We start from the raw sequence: 14,739 nt of genomic DNA on the forward strand, positions 1-14,739 counted from the left end.
CATAACATGTTACAGCCACAACTGAAATTGTCAACCTGTCTAAAAATGACTTGCAAAAAGGAAATAAAACTTCAGTGATTACAATAAATTTTTTGACTAATTACAAGAAAGATTGCAATGAGTTTCCAGATCTTTTTTTCTCACAAAATGAAAAAAATAGCATCTTTACATACATCCTTGACATACTAGAGATAAAACATTATACGGCACAGACACATTAATAACAAACGTTACATGCATCACATACCCTTAATAATGCCTCCTTACAACCATTATTATCAATTTCACCCAGACATGGGCATGTGGAAACATACAACATATTGATTTGTACAGAATTAGCCTACAAGCCTCTGATACTTCAAATACATCACTGCAGGCTAACTTATGATACTATTCAGGGATGTCCCAGGCCGGGCTTTACATACAAAATGACATATTATACCAACCCCATCTTTCAAAAGCAATTCTAATCATATTACTTGTTTGCTGGTACCTGTTAATATCATATTGCTATTATTTCTTCCTTTTGTTGCATGACAGTGGATTTCAAATATAGTTATCGAAAACAAAAGATTTGAGTCATCACAAAGCCAAAAGTGTCACATCAAACATATGAAATATGCAAAAACTTATTTAAAAATAAGTTTTCTTATTTAACTTATTTAAAAATAAGTTTTCATAGAAATAACGTTATAGATCATCAATATGACTTTGCCAAAAATTTCATCGCATGCAAAACGGCCTATCAACTATGCCCATGTCAGCCTTTCCCCACTAGAATGTGAAGCGCAATTTCTTTTACGGTGTGGAAAGTCTAATTCATTGACAGCTCAGTACTGACCTCTACTAGTCGTTCAGAATACTGCAGCTCAGGGCTTGTTGCAACTTGTTGCACATGGCTCGCACTCAAAACGTCTGGTTACGAGCACACTGAAACCAAAATTCTTGTTCTAGTCATGCCAAAACATTGATAGACATTTGATGAAAACTGAAAACTGAAGCAAAGCGACAAATATCCACAACTTAGGCCTATTCTTTACGTAAGGTTTGGAACTTACAACTTGTCAACAAGGCGGTCCCGAATAACGGTCTTCTGTTTACGTCCTGTCACTCGGTTTATTTTGAAAAATACCGAGTTGTCGCGGATAACAAATAACTGTGGGCATTCTAGAAGTGATAAACAACATATTCACAGTGTAACTTACCGGCACTGGGCGACAAACGCTGCAAAATTGATGAGTTTGGCGAGTAGAACTTAGTTGTCGTCTGCACGGTCATTGCAGGTCACGTCCCCCCTGTGACCCCGGAAGATGACGTCATGTGCGAGTAGACCAGTGACGTCACCCATAGGTAAATGTGACCCTGCAGTTTGGAGACAAATCGCCAGAGGCCACTGCTACACGGTCCACCTGCCAGGTTTCGTAATGACGTTTCGCGGACGTCGGGACATTTTGCAGTCAAGGGAACGACTATTTCATACTCTCACAATAATTAATTCTTACAATAGCGATAACCATAACAAAAAGTTTCAGCTAAAAACATGGGACGGCAAACCATAACAGGAAACCGCAATTTTCGGGAATGTTGCTACGAAGTGTATGCTGAGTCAGCTGATACAGGCTATCACTTCATTTTAGATGACCTCACGGCCAAGCCTGTACAAGGCTATCCAGTATCAGCCCCCTTTAGGTACCCCACGGTCAGTTAACATTCAATACTTCTGAATCGCCGCAAAGTCAGGCTGTTCCAGGCTACGAGATCCTTCTGAAAAGCCGCACGGTCAAGCCTGTTCCTGGTGCTGACCTTGGTGCTGATCAAGAGGCCTGGAGCAGAGAAACCCTACAAAGGAGTGTGATAAATCGCTAGAGGTCGCTGATGTATGGTCTAGTATTGTTGACCTCCAGTGCAGTGATTCATATGCAAATCGTATTTTCTACCACTGTACTGTTGTAATTCGCTGTGCAATTCGTCTGCGTGCTTATATCTGTTTTTACCCCCAATTTATGGTTGTCCCTTATACGCTTGTCTGCGCTGCGGAGGGTCGGTGGGCCTCTAAATCCCGCTATAAATACTCCACAACGCGCCATGTCATGCACAAAACACAACCGGGCCGCCATGTTTGTTTACAAGTTCGGTGATACTTTTGGAGTTTCATAGGAGTCTCACATAAGGGATGATTGCGTACTGCACTTCTTCGTACACTTCTTCGTATGACAATCAAGATCGCATACATTGTCCAAAAGAAACTAAAATTTGTAAAAATTGGAACAATATAAACTTACGAGTAAGAAGAGCGGTGTGCAAGGGGTGATTGTCAGCGAAATATTCCACGATTCCGGAATTCGTTAAACCTACATTTTACCCCTCTGATGTGTAAGCCTAGGTGGTTGCGTGACTGCATCATACTAAAAACCATCTCGTTCGTATCAATATTGCCGAAAATCGCTACCGAAATGACTTTTTCCGGTTATGTTTCACCATCATATGTTTTAGCTGTTGTTATGGTTATCGCTATGGTTAGAATTGAAGTTATGATTAGGGTTTAGAGTCGGAAACAGGCGTCCCCTTAAAAACCTTCTGACGTCAGTGAAACGTATTGACAGTACGTGGCAGGTGGACGGTGTAGCAGTGGCCTCTAGCGATATGTCTGCAAACTGCAGGGTCACATTTCCCTATTGCTGACGTAACCATGACGTAAGTGTAGCAGTTTAGTTGTACACTGGCCTGTGTGATGAACCGCGTATCGATAGAAAATGCTCAATTTAACTCACTCACGACCGTCTAGCTTTGAGTTAAGAATTTTCAAACACTTGGTAGGAATCAGATACGGGCACGGTTCCTATTTTGAGGCTTCATTTCCTGCTGCTACCTTATAATATATTTACAAAAGTCCCGAAGATTCGTTGACCGAACCAGGCATATCCTGTCGTCTGCACGTTGATTCGTTTTCACCCCGGTTTATGGGTGTCCCTTAGGCTTGTCTGCTCTTTTAACTTGGTTTACGGAAGGTTGGTGGTCTTCCAATCCCGCTAAATACTCCACAAATTTGACAAACGCGACCAATTCTGCCTTGTCACGCACAAAACACAACCGCGCCGCCATGTTTGTTTACATGTTCGGTGATGCATTTGAAGTAAAACAAGCGTCTCGTTCGTAGCAACAATCCCGAAAACGCTACCAAAATGAGTGCTTACTGTTATGTTTCACCGTCCCATGTTTTTAAATTGCTGTTAGGGTATCGCTATGGTTAGAATTAAAGTTATAGTTAGGGTAAGAGTCGGAAACAGGCGCCCCTTGACTGCAAAACGTCCTGACGTCGGTGTAACGTATTGACACTACCTGGCAGGTAGTCAGTGTAGCAGTGGCCTCTAGCGATTTATCTCCAAACTGCAGGGACACATTTACATGTGGCTGACGTAACCATGACGTAAGTGTAGAAGTGCAGTTGCACACTGGCCTTTGTGATGAACGGCGTTTCGGTAGAAAATACTCAAGTTAACTCACTCACAATCATCTAGCGTTGAGTTAAGAATCTCCATGCACCTGCTAGGAATTAGATACGGACATTTGTACTGATTTTGAGACGTCGTTTCCTGCTGTTAGCTTAGAAACTACGGCAGTACTGGAGAGTGTTGAGCTCCACTAAGTAGACCATGCAGTAGCGCCCTCCAGCGATATGTCTGTTGAAGTGCAACGACATTCTCTCTGTGTGCGAGGCGTGTACATAACTACTAGTACTAGTATCTTGATAGAAAACTTAGCCATAGGCAAGGGACACAGAATATAACGTTACTAGTTGTACACAGTACACTGTATGGAGTCGTAGTGAAGATTTGTTGACTGAACCAGACACCAATCTCCAGTCGTCTGCGCGATTATATCCGTTTTCATCCCAGTTTCTGGGTGTCCCTTATGCTTGTTTATTTGTCTGCTCTCTTAAAGCTAAGGTCCCAATTGGGAAAAGGGGCTCTGGCGGGTAGTTCCCGGGCTGTTTTTTGCCACTTTCGGGCGGGACCCCGACGTGGCCCCGCGGGGCACCCTGCGGCTACCGGGCTATTTTTTGGCCCGTCGGGGCCCCGATAAGAATTTAATTCTGAGTTAAATTCTACCCGGGCCCCGCTGACAAAAAGACACCGTGACCTCATCGTGAGAACACCGAGAGGTACCCCTCCGGTTGCCGGCATTCCACCGGGACACATTTCTTACGTCACAGACCAGATGAACAGAATAAAGGTGTGTACTTCGTAAACCCGGGTAAAATGTGTGACCTCACAGATCAAATGATCACAACAAATACGTGAATTCTGCATTACGTATAGGTCAATACAAGACATCGTCAGAGAATCTGCTGGGTACCTGCCGGGTGCCTGCCGGATACCGACCAAAGAGGGTGACAAAATTTCTAACAAAATGCTACTGAAGGAAACGTTTAATTGTGACCACGACAGCCGATGCCCGCTCGACTCCTGAACCCGGCCGGGGCCAGCCGGGGCTACATCCCCGACGGGCACCGTCGTAATTGGGACCTTAGCTTAACTCGGTGTACGGAGGGTTGGTGGTCTTCAAATCCCGCTTAAAATACTCCAGAGCACGACCGTACTGCACGTTAATTACAACCGGGCCGCCATCTTTGTTTACATGTTCGGTGATGAGTTTCAAAGGAGTCTCACATAGGGGATGATTGCTCACTGCACTTTATACGCACCTACTACATAGGTAGATCAAGATCTCGTATACTGTAAAAAAAAACAGCTAAACTTTGGGAGGGGTGTGCAAGGGGTGATTGTCAGCGAAATCGTCCACTATACCGGGATTCGGTAAACCCTTATTTTAGCCCCTGATGTCGAAACCTGGGAACGAGTCGCTAACACAGGTTGCGTGATTGCGTCATACTACAAACTATAAAAGATTCATAGGAAAACGCTAATGCTCAATAAATCGTCACATAGCTGTGAATGGTCGAAATAATGCTGCAGAAACATTTAATTTAAAAACACGCATACAGCAGAGTGAAATGTACACATAGAGTAGTAGTGCAAACAAATTTAAGCAGTTCATACTTGCTCCAACAGACAGCGCTTTTGTACTACCCACGGGGGATGGAGAGCTGATACACCGGTGGCATGCACTGGCAACCTTGAAACCCTCTGACCGAATGAAGAAAAGGGTATAAAGTCTGAAATGAAGGGTAAAGGCAGGAGAAATTGTTATCCTTGTCAAACTTTAATTCATTACTGTTTATTAGTTTCTTGTATCCCTAGTTCAATAGTTCACGTGCGCCCTTCATAACTTGCCCTTGCTCAGTGCGGTGCCTACGTGCCAGTAGAACACTGTGGCATGTCCTGAAACGAACCCTCTCTCAGGTTGTTCACCTTTTCCCGTCCTCAGGCGACCCTGTCATTCATAGGCTGCTAGCCGGAGGAGTCTGGGTAAAGTTGAAGAGAAAATCGCAGCCTTCCTGTCTTCAAATGGAGACTGGACTCATCATCACGTACTAGTGACCGGGCTAAAAGAAGATTAAAAAGGATGTGGATGTGGCTGATCATGACAGATAATGACAGGATTAACGTTAACAGCCCCGCCTGTAGAGGTCACAGTTGAAGGTCGGGGCCATGTTGGGTATTTCTGCAGTGTCACGTATCTTCTTCGTCCTTGTCATTCTATATATACATAGACGATAAGCGTTATATTCCTAAGGTTATACACCTGTTTTTCAAATGATTCATATATGTTACATATTCCGTCTTGCTACTCGACGATGATTCGTCGATTCTTATAACTATATGATTCTAAGCTATGCTATTTCTAGAGAAACGAATAATAAACAAATATATTCTAAAAACAAACAAATTCTAAACATAAACAAGCCCTCCACTGCCTAGATTGGGTGTGCAATTTTCCCAATGTCCACTGTAAAGAAATATACGAACAACTGCGTCCTTCGGCTTCAGATTAAGTTACCATCACTTGGGTTCGGAGCTGTCCAATATTGCTCGCTAGTAGTTACATGTATTTGGCGTGGTAAAGTACGGGCTTACTGAACCAGCTTATGTCAATATGAGGACAATTCGAATTCGAGCCAAAAATATCTTTATAGCGTCACATTATTACTCTGTGGTTATGGTCTTTCAGATAGCTTTCAGAGCAATATCTGTAAGTCAAGTGGTTTCCCACATGTGAGGGCGACATTTTCACGAGTAGACGATTAAAAGGGGGACAAGAGGGGTACGTAGACAGATGGAAAGATAGACGGAGACAAAAAGACGTAGGGATAGAAAGGATCAAATAAAAAGAGACAACACGCGGTAAAATTATCAAACACGCACACATGAGAACGGGGAATTCGAAATTGAAGAGGTAACAGAACAAAGTTTTTATTATGATTCTTTTTTATTTATTTATTTATTTATTAATCTTGAGGGTCGCCCCTTCAGTTGATAAACAACTGATTTCCAAGGGGGCCCTGATATTTTGACACCGGCACCATGATTCTGGCACCGATATTTTGACATTTTTAACCTTGCATTTGGGCGAGCTTACGACATCAGTCAGAATTGAAGGGGTAGCAGTTAGTGTGTTTGGTTTGAATGCACGAGCCGTAGGGAATGCACGACTAATGGCTACTTGAAAAACTTCAAAAAGCATCGTGCTTCACCACAGTTGAGGATGCCTCCCGCTACCTTTATGTTTGCAGTGGGCAAACCTCCAATTTTTGCTTCTGCTTACCGTGGTGTAACTTCTCACAGTGACACCCTTGGGCCAGCGGGGCTAGCTGTAAAATACTGAATTACTATTAGGTTCACGTATATGTTACAGACTGATTTCATTGTGTCTACTGTGTGTGAGTGTGTGTGAGTGAGTGAGTGAGTGTGTGTGTGTGTGTGTGTGTGTGTGTGTGTGTGTGTGTGTGTGTGTGTGTGTGTGTGTGTGTGCGCGTGTGTGTGAGTGAGTGTGTGTGTGTGTGAGTGTGTGTGTGTGTGTGCGTGCGTCCGTGTGTATATGGTGTGCGTGCGTATGTGTGTGTGTGTGTGTGTGTGTGTGTGTGTGTGTGTGTGTGTGTGTGTGTGTGTGTGTGTGTGTGTGTGTGTGTGTGTGTGTGTGTGTGTGTGTGTGTGTGTGTGTGTGTGTGTGTGTGTGTGTGTGTGTGTGTGTGTGTGTGTATGTGTGTGTTTGTGTGGGTCGTGCCAATAAATTCAAACACTTCCCAGAGGTTTGAAACCTCCTGGAAATCGTATGAATAATTAACATGCAACACGGCTAATTTTTCAATTTTATCACACCCCCACCCGTCTATTGGTACGTCCCATCTCGTGCGTCAGACCTACATTGACCCATATTTAAGGACACGGTTTGATCATGTATTGGTCACACGGCCTGGTGTACTGGCGGGGTGAGCGGTCTCCATGCCAGCTAGTCCTTGACATTTCTGATAATTGGATCGCGCCCTGCATAGGCCTCAGTTGCACTAAATGGAATTAATTCTCAGCCAATTAGAATCCGTGTAAAACGTGAGAGGAAAGGAGATCACCGAGGGTATATTCCATCTTAATGCACGAGGCTGTCAGACCGTGTTTAAAATGACTCTAATACTTCATATCAACATATTCAGTAGTGGCTAGGTATGCACTTTTATTTGGTGAAGCTGACTTTTGTTTTGCATCAAGTATTAATGTGCACCATTTGTACATTAGTAGTCTCCCTTGTCTATTTTATTCCTACGACTAGGAAAAAAGGTACACAACTAAAAAAAACGTCTACTTACGACATTAAAAGAAAACCAGTAAAATGACTTTGCAAATCCAGCTTTGCCGCCTGAAATTGCACTGGATGCTTTTCAAGTGGTGGGCTTATGGCTCACTACACATCACGAAAAAAAGGCATGCAGACTCTCCTGTATCTGCTTGGAGACTCCAATCCCAACCAAATATAGCAACGAAAATGATCTGCACGTAAACACTTGAGCTGGCGCTGTCATTCAGAAAACTAGCTCACCCCAGTCTGTCTGAAAATAAAAACCCGTTCTTCTAATCTCCAAGCAGATATTTCGATGGCTGCAAAAATAGCATCAATTTGGCCAGTCAGTATCCATTAGCCAGTTACATGGCTGAGGACTCTCTCTAGATGACCAGTTCTAAGCGTAACGCTTTTGCCGCCAGACATCTGCTTGGAGATATCTTGGCTCCATATGTAGATTGACCGACTGATAGCGTGTGGAGTAGTGGTGAATTACGCATGCGCCGCCGGGGAGTGAGCTGATGGAATGATGACATTACTGTACTGTAGTTAACTCCTCCCACACACAAGGTTAATATAGGTCTGCTGGTACAAGACCTAACGTTACTCACGTAGCTAATATCGTCATACAGTCATAGGCCATGCAATGATCCATAGGTCCCATAGCGTCTTTATGCCTGGTATACTCGACCAAGCTAGGTATGCTACGACACCGTGAGACACAGACACACAAACACACACACACAAACACACACACACACACACACACACACACAGACGGAGAGAGAGAGTGAGTGAGTGAGAGAGACAGAGAGCGGAGAGACAGAGAGAGAGAGACAGAGAGAAGAGAGACATTTAAATATAAGCCATTTATCTGAGCTGCTGATAGTTTTAGCCCAGTGTGGCAAAAATGTGCAATAAAGGTCGTCATTCATTCTATTGGACTGAAACTCTGTTATCCGTTATAACACATAGGTTAACCATATTCCATTTCCGGGAAATACAACCAAGAATGCGGATACACCTCTGGGGAAAATGACCTGAAGAACGCTGACCCCGCTCCGTACGTGTGCTACGTGACATCGAGAAGATTATTTGCAGGTAACCCCATTGAAACCATTCGGAGCCATATTATACAATCTGCTACGCCCTGACGTTACACAGCGTCGTGAATAAACATCTTTTTCTCCGAATCCGGCAGAGCGACGCAGGAAGTCTCAGACGCGGGTGCACCCGGACCCCTCAGGCAAACATCTGTGCAGTTCAATTTTCTGACTCACACATGTCTGTAACCGGTTATGTTATGTTAAAAGGCATCCGATACAACTTTTTCAAGGCGGAAAAAGAAAAATATAATCTGGATGACGAAATATGTCAGATATTGACATTTACTGTGATTTTGTAGCACATTTCCATCATCATTTCATACTTGAAGCGTTTGGAATAACCCCATAAGAAGCTACGCGAGGCATCTCTTTATTTTTGCGCACTGCCCATCAATTGCTTATATTAGTAGAACGTATCTACAATACAAGGCAAGCAACCGTTTTCCACCAGCGACATCAAATTTTTGCCTCACAGATATCAGCATGCTATGGGATAGGGTTGATTTAACTTACTGCTGGCAGCAATTAAAGGATGACCAGAAAATTGACGTTGAAAATCCAGTTTTACTGCCGGGAAATTGCATTCAATGCAGTTTCTACAATTTCCAATAACTTTTCCCATCTGAAAACCACTAAAAGAATCTTTGTACTACATGTACAATCAAATATATGAGACCCTACGCAAAACACAAGCACACACATACGGGTGCGATAGTTCAATTCTAAAACTACTGCCCCCGTTTCTTCTCAAATCTACGACGTACTAGGAAAAATCCGTGAGTTGACGTGAGGAATACAGACAGAGAAATGACGCGTGGGTCTCGATCGATATTTCCAGTGAATAACGGAAATGCGTGGTTTAGCTATCATCTCATAGCCTGGTTACCAAACCTATTATAGCTCCCGAGTCCTACATCCTCTCCGCAAATAGAGGAGAGGATGTAGGACTCGGGAGCTATAATAGGTTTGGTAACCAGGCTAATCATCTCATGCCTTCAGGTCTCCCTGTTAACGTGTGTTCACTACAAACAGACTCCTCACGGCCATAGTCATATTATAAAGGCCCAAGAGACTCAACTAAACTTTATCGTCGTCTTTTTTTAACCATTGTGTGCGTCTTTCTTGTTGTAAGCGTATTTTAAAATGTTCTATGTGTGAAAAAATGTACATGTCGGGAAAGGTGAGGAAACATGTGTGAAACCTACAGACGCTTGAAATAACCCAACAAGAAGTGAGAGTAGAGGTGAACTGGTGTGCTTAGCAAAGAATTTGCCAATATTGCAATTCAGATAAAATTGAGTGTCATTTTGTTGCTGACTGTACATCCTCTAAACAAGATGAACATCCCAGCTTTGGACATTTCAAACATAAAGCTGTACTATGCTTTATAAGAGCATAAACTTACAATAAACGCATTTCCTTCTATCAGCTTATACGCGAGCCGTAGCGAAGCCACATTGCATTAGTAGCTACTTGTAAAAATCATCATGCTTCAACGCCGTTGAGGAGGACAAAAGCAGAAAGAAGCTATCATGGCTGAGGCGTAATTCCTCGTACAAGGCGAAGATTTCGTGGAATCTTCCCGCGCGTGTGCCCCAGACGGCGTCAGCGCGCGTGTCAGGCGTTTTTCTCTCTCTACGCGTACATGACGTCAAGGTTACGTTAGCCTCGACTGCAGGCTCCATCGAGGACGGAAAAAGGCGATATCGCTCGTTTATTGCATATTCACATCCTACATGAGCCAAATGCACTATGTTACATAATTGAAGTATAGTACTAGAAAGAAGTACTAGTGTACTAGTCTCCAAGCAGAGGTTGGGGGTTCAGTTTATCTCTGGTGTGTTTCAGTATGTAAGATGTTTGCCAACATGCAATTTGTATACATGCATACCATTGGTTTAGGTCTGGAATTAAAAGTGTGTATTTGCAGACTTTCTGCAATATGCAGAACTCTAAAACAAGTATTCCTACCTCTGTGATGGTTACATCATTTCCCACGCGTTTACTGTTAATGTCACTGTTCCTCCAAATCTAGACTGTTGCCCGTCCGTATTTAGCTCCCTGGTCCCTATCCAATGATCTCCAATTTCCCATTGTAACGGGTTCTTCGATAGCTTCGTACCCAGACCATCGTAGTCTCTCTACGGCGCTGGGAGCATTGCCCGCCCGTCCAGGCCCATTAGCGCACGCCAGGATTTTTTACGGGGTCGGTTTGAATTACTTCGCCTAAGCGTAGGTTTGCAGTAATCACACAGCCCGGCTGTCAAAAAGAATACCTGAATTCTCTGAGCTCCTAAAACACTATACACCTACTGAACCGGCCCGTGGAGAATAGTTATCAGGCTAATACTTGGATAGGGACCAAGGAGCTCAGTACATTTGGCACTTGGACAGAGACCAGACGCCATTTCTGCTTTTTTGGCCAATTGGAGATGAGAACTTGGCAAGAAGAAGCTTATTGAAGAACACACTCCAATCGCTCAGTTGGAACTGACTCCTCCACTGTCCCTCTCATACCAAGGACCTTGATCATATATAATCATAATCACTCATGCTCACCCATTGAAACGATCTCACGAGATTTCACCAGTAAGTCTATGACGTTACATGTACTGAAGTTCTCCAGAAAATGATCGTCAGAGTACAGCTTCCTCTACCCGAAAAGCGGCCTGGAACCGGTTTGAATTCCCCTTCGCCTTACTACAGATTGCACCATACCTATGACGCCAACTCCGGAGGCCCACTTTACAAACAAAAAAATTCAGGTTCACAGAACTGGTGAAATGGTGTAACCGCAGACTGACAGGAAGGTCTGGCATCCTGGCTATGGTCAATCGATATGTAGCTGTCTGCCGTAGTGGGCTGTAAGCCAACATTACAGATTGCTGATCCCAAAAGTATGGTATGGACACTGGTCTATCAGGCTTCAGAAGCGGCTAGGGAGAGCGGCAAACTGTACTCATTTACCGTACCAATTCCCCTGGTACGATATCTGACTATTTAGTTGACCAATTTCTACTCTTTCCAGCCGCTTCTGAAGCCTGGTGGAGGCTAGCATTGGTCTAAGCAAGGGTGGTTGAATCAAGCTTTACTTTATATCCAAGCAGATGTTGGGAGTCTCGGAGATCGTAGAGTAATTTTTGTATCCGCTCCGTCAGCAAGAGGGTAATCAGCAGACCTTCCACTCAAACATGAATGAATGAATGAATGGTTTATTTGATAATTTTATATGAAAAGTACATCGCAGCCATAGGAGCTAAGAATTGGGCCATAGGCTGAATTGTGTACTTTTTACATACTTAAAACGGTTGACATTAGGCACTTAACGCTCATCTTAACGACAGAGTAGATATTGGACAAATAGACAGATAACATGCCAGGGAGTTGGCGCACTAATTAAAACAGTTCAGTTTGCCACTCCTTTAGCAGACCAACTCCCCTGGCCGAAGTCTACTCTTTCCAGCCGCTTCCGAAGACATCCGAAGGCTACAGACATCCAGTTAGCTGACAACAATATAGAAAGCTCGGCATGTCAAAAAAACGCCAAACTTCAGCTTGGAGATGAGGTAGTCATTCCCATTGTTGTGGCTATACCATGTAACCCGACATCAATGACGTCATCAAGTAAGAGGATCCGCTTTCGCACCTGTTGAAAAACGCCCTAGTGACGTCATAACAAAAGGTGACATTATAAACTACATTCACGCGCACACCTCATTAAGTTTACGGTGTTTAATTGGTTCGAAAATGTCTGTAACTGTTATGTCTACATGGATTGGGGCTGTTTTTCTAGCCTGTCCTTGACTCCTTGTAAAAGATAGAAGTTTGGTTTTACAGGTAAAGGAAGACTTCATGTCCGTTGTCTTTGTAATAAAAGATACAATGTTTTTAGTTCACAAATTTGTATGACACAGAAAAAGGCAGCACACGTAAAGTTATACCCAGTGTAAAACAAAACAACTGTTGTCAGTTTCAACAACATGCCTATCCTATTAATAGGGGTGGGCGTTTTTCTAATAAATTGTACCCAGTTACTCAATTTGACATCTAGAATTGTGTATTCTACGTCAAATGATTTTATTTAGAGTCATCCAGGAAAAATGCTGACATACAAAGAATAGACATTTTTAATTCGAAGTTTGAAGAATGAAAACAAACTTGACCCCCACATGAAGAGTGGAGTCGTCTCCATTTGACCTTGCGACCCTGACGTCATATTCTGGCTCGGCAGGACGTGTTTGTAGACATGAGAGCCAGCCGTGAGTGCTGGAGGCAACCGGCGTATATTTTCTACTCCAGCTAGCGATCAACAAACCCTCAAGCTATTCTTCTCTACGTCAACGACAGACAACGGCAGTCACTCTGGAGTCGTCGTCGGAGACACCCACGATGACCGCCGAAGAGCGGAAGAAGACCAAACGGGACGGTAAGTCGAGAGCAGCGAGCGGCCCCTCGTAACGTTTACGTGTGGGAAGCAGAATCTCCCCAAACCTGGCCTTGGAAAATAACCCTGTCGTTTGACTCGCTCCTCGGGTAATGTTACGGACGGTTTCACGCCCTTTTTGTGTCGATGTATCTTCGCTAGAGATCTTTGTTTCCTGCGTGGTTGTGCAGGTATTTCGGGGAGAATTTGGGGCAGAGTTTGACCGTGTGACCGTTGTTGTGTCTGTCGGTACGCTTGGTCCCAAACCTTGGCAGCAGTGTGCGTTCCTCAGTTCGGCTGTTGACCCACATGGACGTGTCCTCATCGGGTCAAATCGTACCAACTAACTCTGACCTTTTCTTACTATTGCAACCCATATCAAACATTTTATGTACACATAACGTATGTATTAAAGTTTTATATACTCACAGACTGTATAACGTTAGAGTGTAAAGTTAGTCATTGACTTACTTTACACTCTAACGCTATACAGTCTGTGAGAGAGCTTTAAACCTTTATATTAGTCAAATTTTGACAATGACTTTGGCAAACGAGTCAATTTTGACCTTTCTCTACCATCGCAACCAAAATTAAACATCATCTAAATAACGTTATGTATTAAAGTTAGAATATTAACATAACAGAGGTTAACTTAAGTCATTGAGCTTTAAACCTTAAGTCTATTTTTGAACATGACTTTGTCGTACCAACCCTGACCTTTCTGAACCATCGCAACCTAAATCAAACATTTCATCTACTACAAGTACACATAACGTTATGTATTAAAGTTATATATCAGGACAATTGTAAAGTGTTTTAAACCTTTATTAAGTCAAATTTTGACCATGACTTTGAAGTACCTATTCTGACCTGTCTCAACCATCACAACATATTTTATCTACACATAACGTTGTGTATTTAATTTATCATAAAGGATAATCATATAGTCATTGAGCTTTAAACTACTAGTATTCACCATGACTTTGGCATTGCTGTTCAAACAAGTATTTTGGTCAGACCTTTTGTGGCAAGGTTATTGAACTTGTGAGTTGAAGTTTGTACCATTATTTCATTCAGTTTAAATGTGGGATTTTTATTGTCTAGTATGTTTTTTGAGAGGCTCTTACATACATTTTGTATACTACTAGTATGTGTAGCATAAATTGTGACAGAAAACAGACAGATATTTCTGGTGTGTGCTGGTTTTATAATTTTTGATTGTTTGGATAGAAATATTATATTTTCCTTTTGCAAACGTGGAGCGTAAAAGGTTGCTGAATGTAGTTTGCCATTTTGAGGACAATGGCTATACAGTACTTGAGCTGTGGTGACTCTTGAATCGGGTGTATTTTGCCAGTAGTCTTATAAGTTATATATATATACATGTGTATATAGGACTCTTGTGAGGGCTATATATAGGACTACCTAGTCTCTACCAGACTCCTTTGCAGGCTGAATAAATAGTAGAAATCGGCA

General features: G+C 42.9%; 2 protein-coding genes across 2 annotated transcripts in view; one reads left to right on the plus strand and one right to left on the minus strand.

The window, feature by feature from the left end:
• The window catches only part of LOC109479038 (retinoic acid receptor alpha-like), a 145,997-nt gene extending 144,677 nt beyond the window's left edge, over nt 1–1,320 (minus strand). The window contains exons 1-2 of the mRNA XM_019780881.1: nt 1,206–1,320; nt 842–930 (exon numbers count right to left, since the gene is read on the minus strand). The gene's annotated coding sequence lies outside the window, so the exon portion shown is untranslated. The remainder of the gene's footprint in view (nt 1–841; nt 931–1,205) is intronic.
• An 11,737-nt stretch (nt 1,321–13,057) lies between these two features.
• LOC109479051 (thyroid hormone receptor beta-like) overlaps nt 13,058–14,739 on the plus strand; it is a 63,055-nt gene continuing 61,373 nt past the window's right edge. Inside the window, 1 exon segment of the mRNA XM_019780925.1 lies at nt 13,058–13,266. Within this exon segment, the coding sequence (XP_019636484.1) occupies nt 13,230–13,266 (37 nt within the window). The 5' untranslated portion in view covers nt 13,058–13,229.

The sequence above is a fragment of the Branchiostoma belcheri genome, unplaced genomic scaffold, assembly GCF_001625305.1.
Source record: "Branchiostoma belcheri isolate BF01 breed outbred unplaced genomic scaffold, Haploidv18h27 scaffold46, whole genome shotgun sequence".
Classification (NCBI taxonomy): domain Eukaryota; kingdom Metazoa; phylum Chordata; class Leptocardii; order Amphioxiformes; family Branchiostomatidae; genus Branchiostoma; species Branchiostoma belcheri.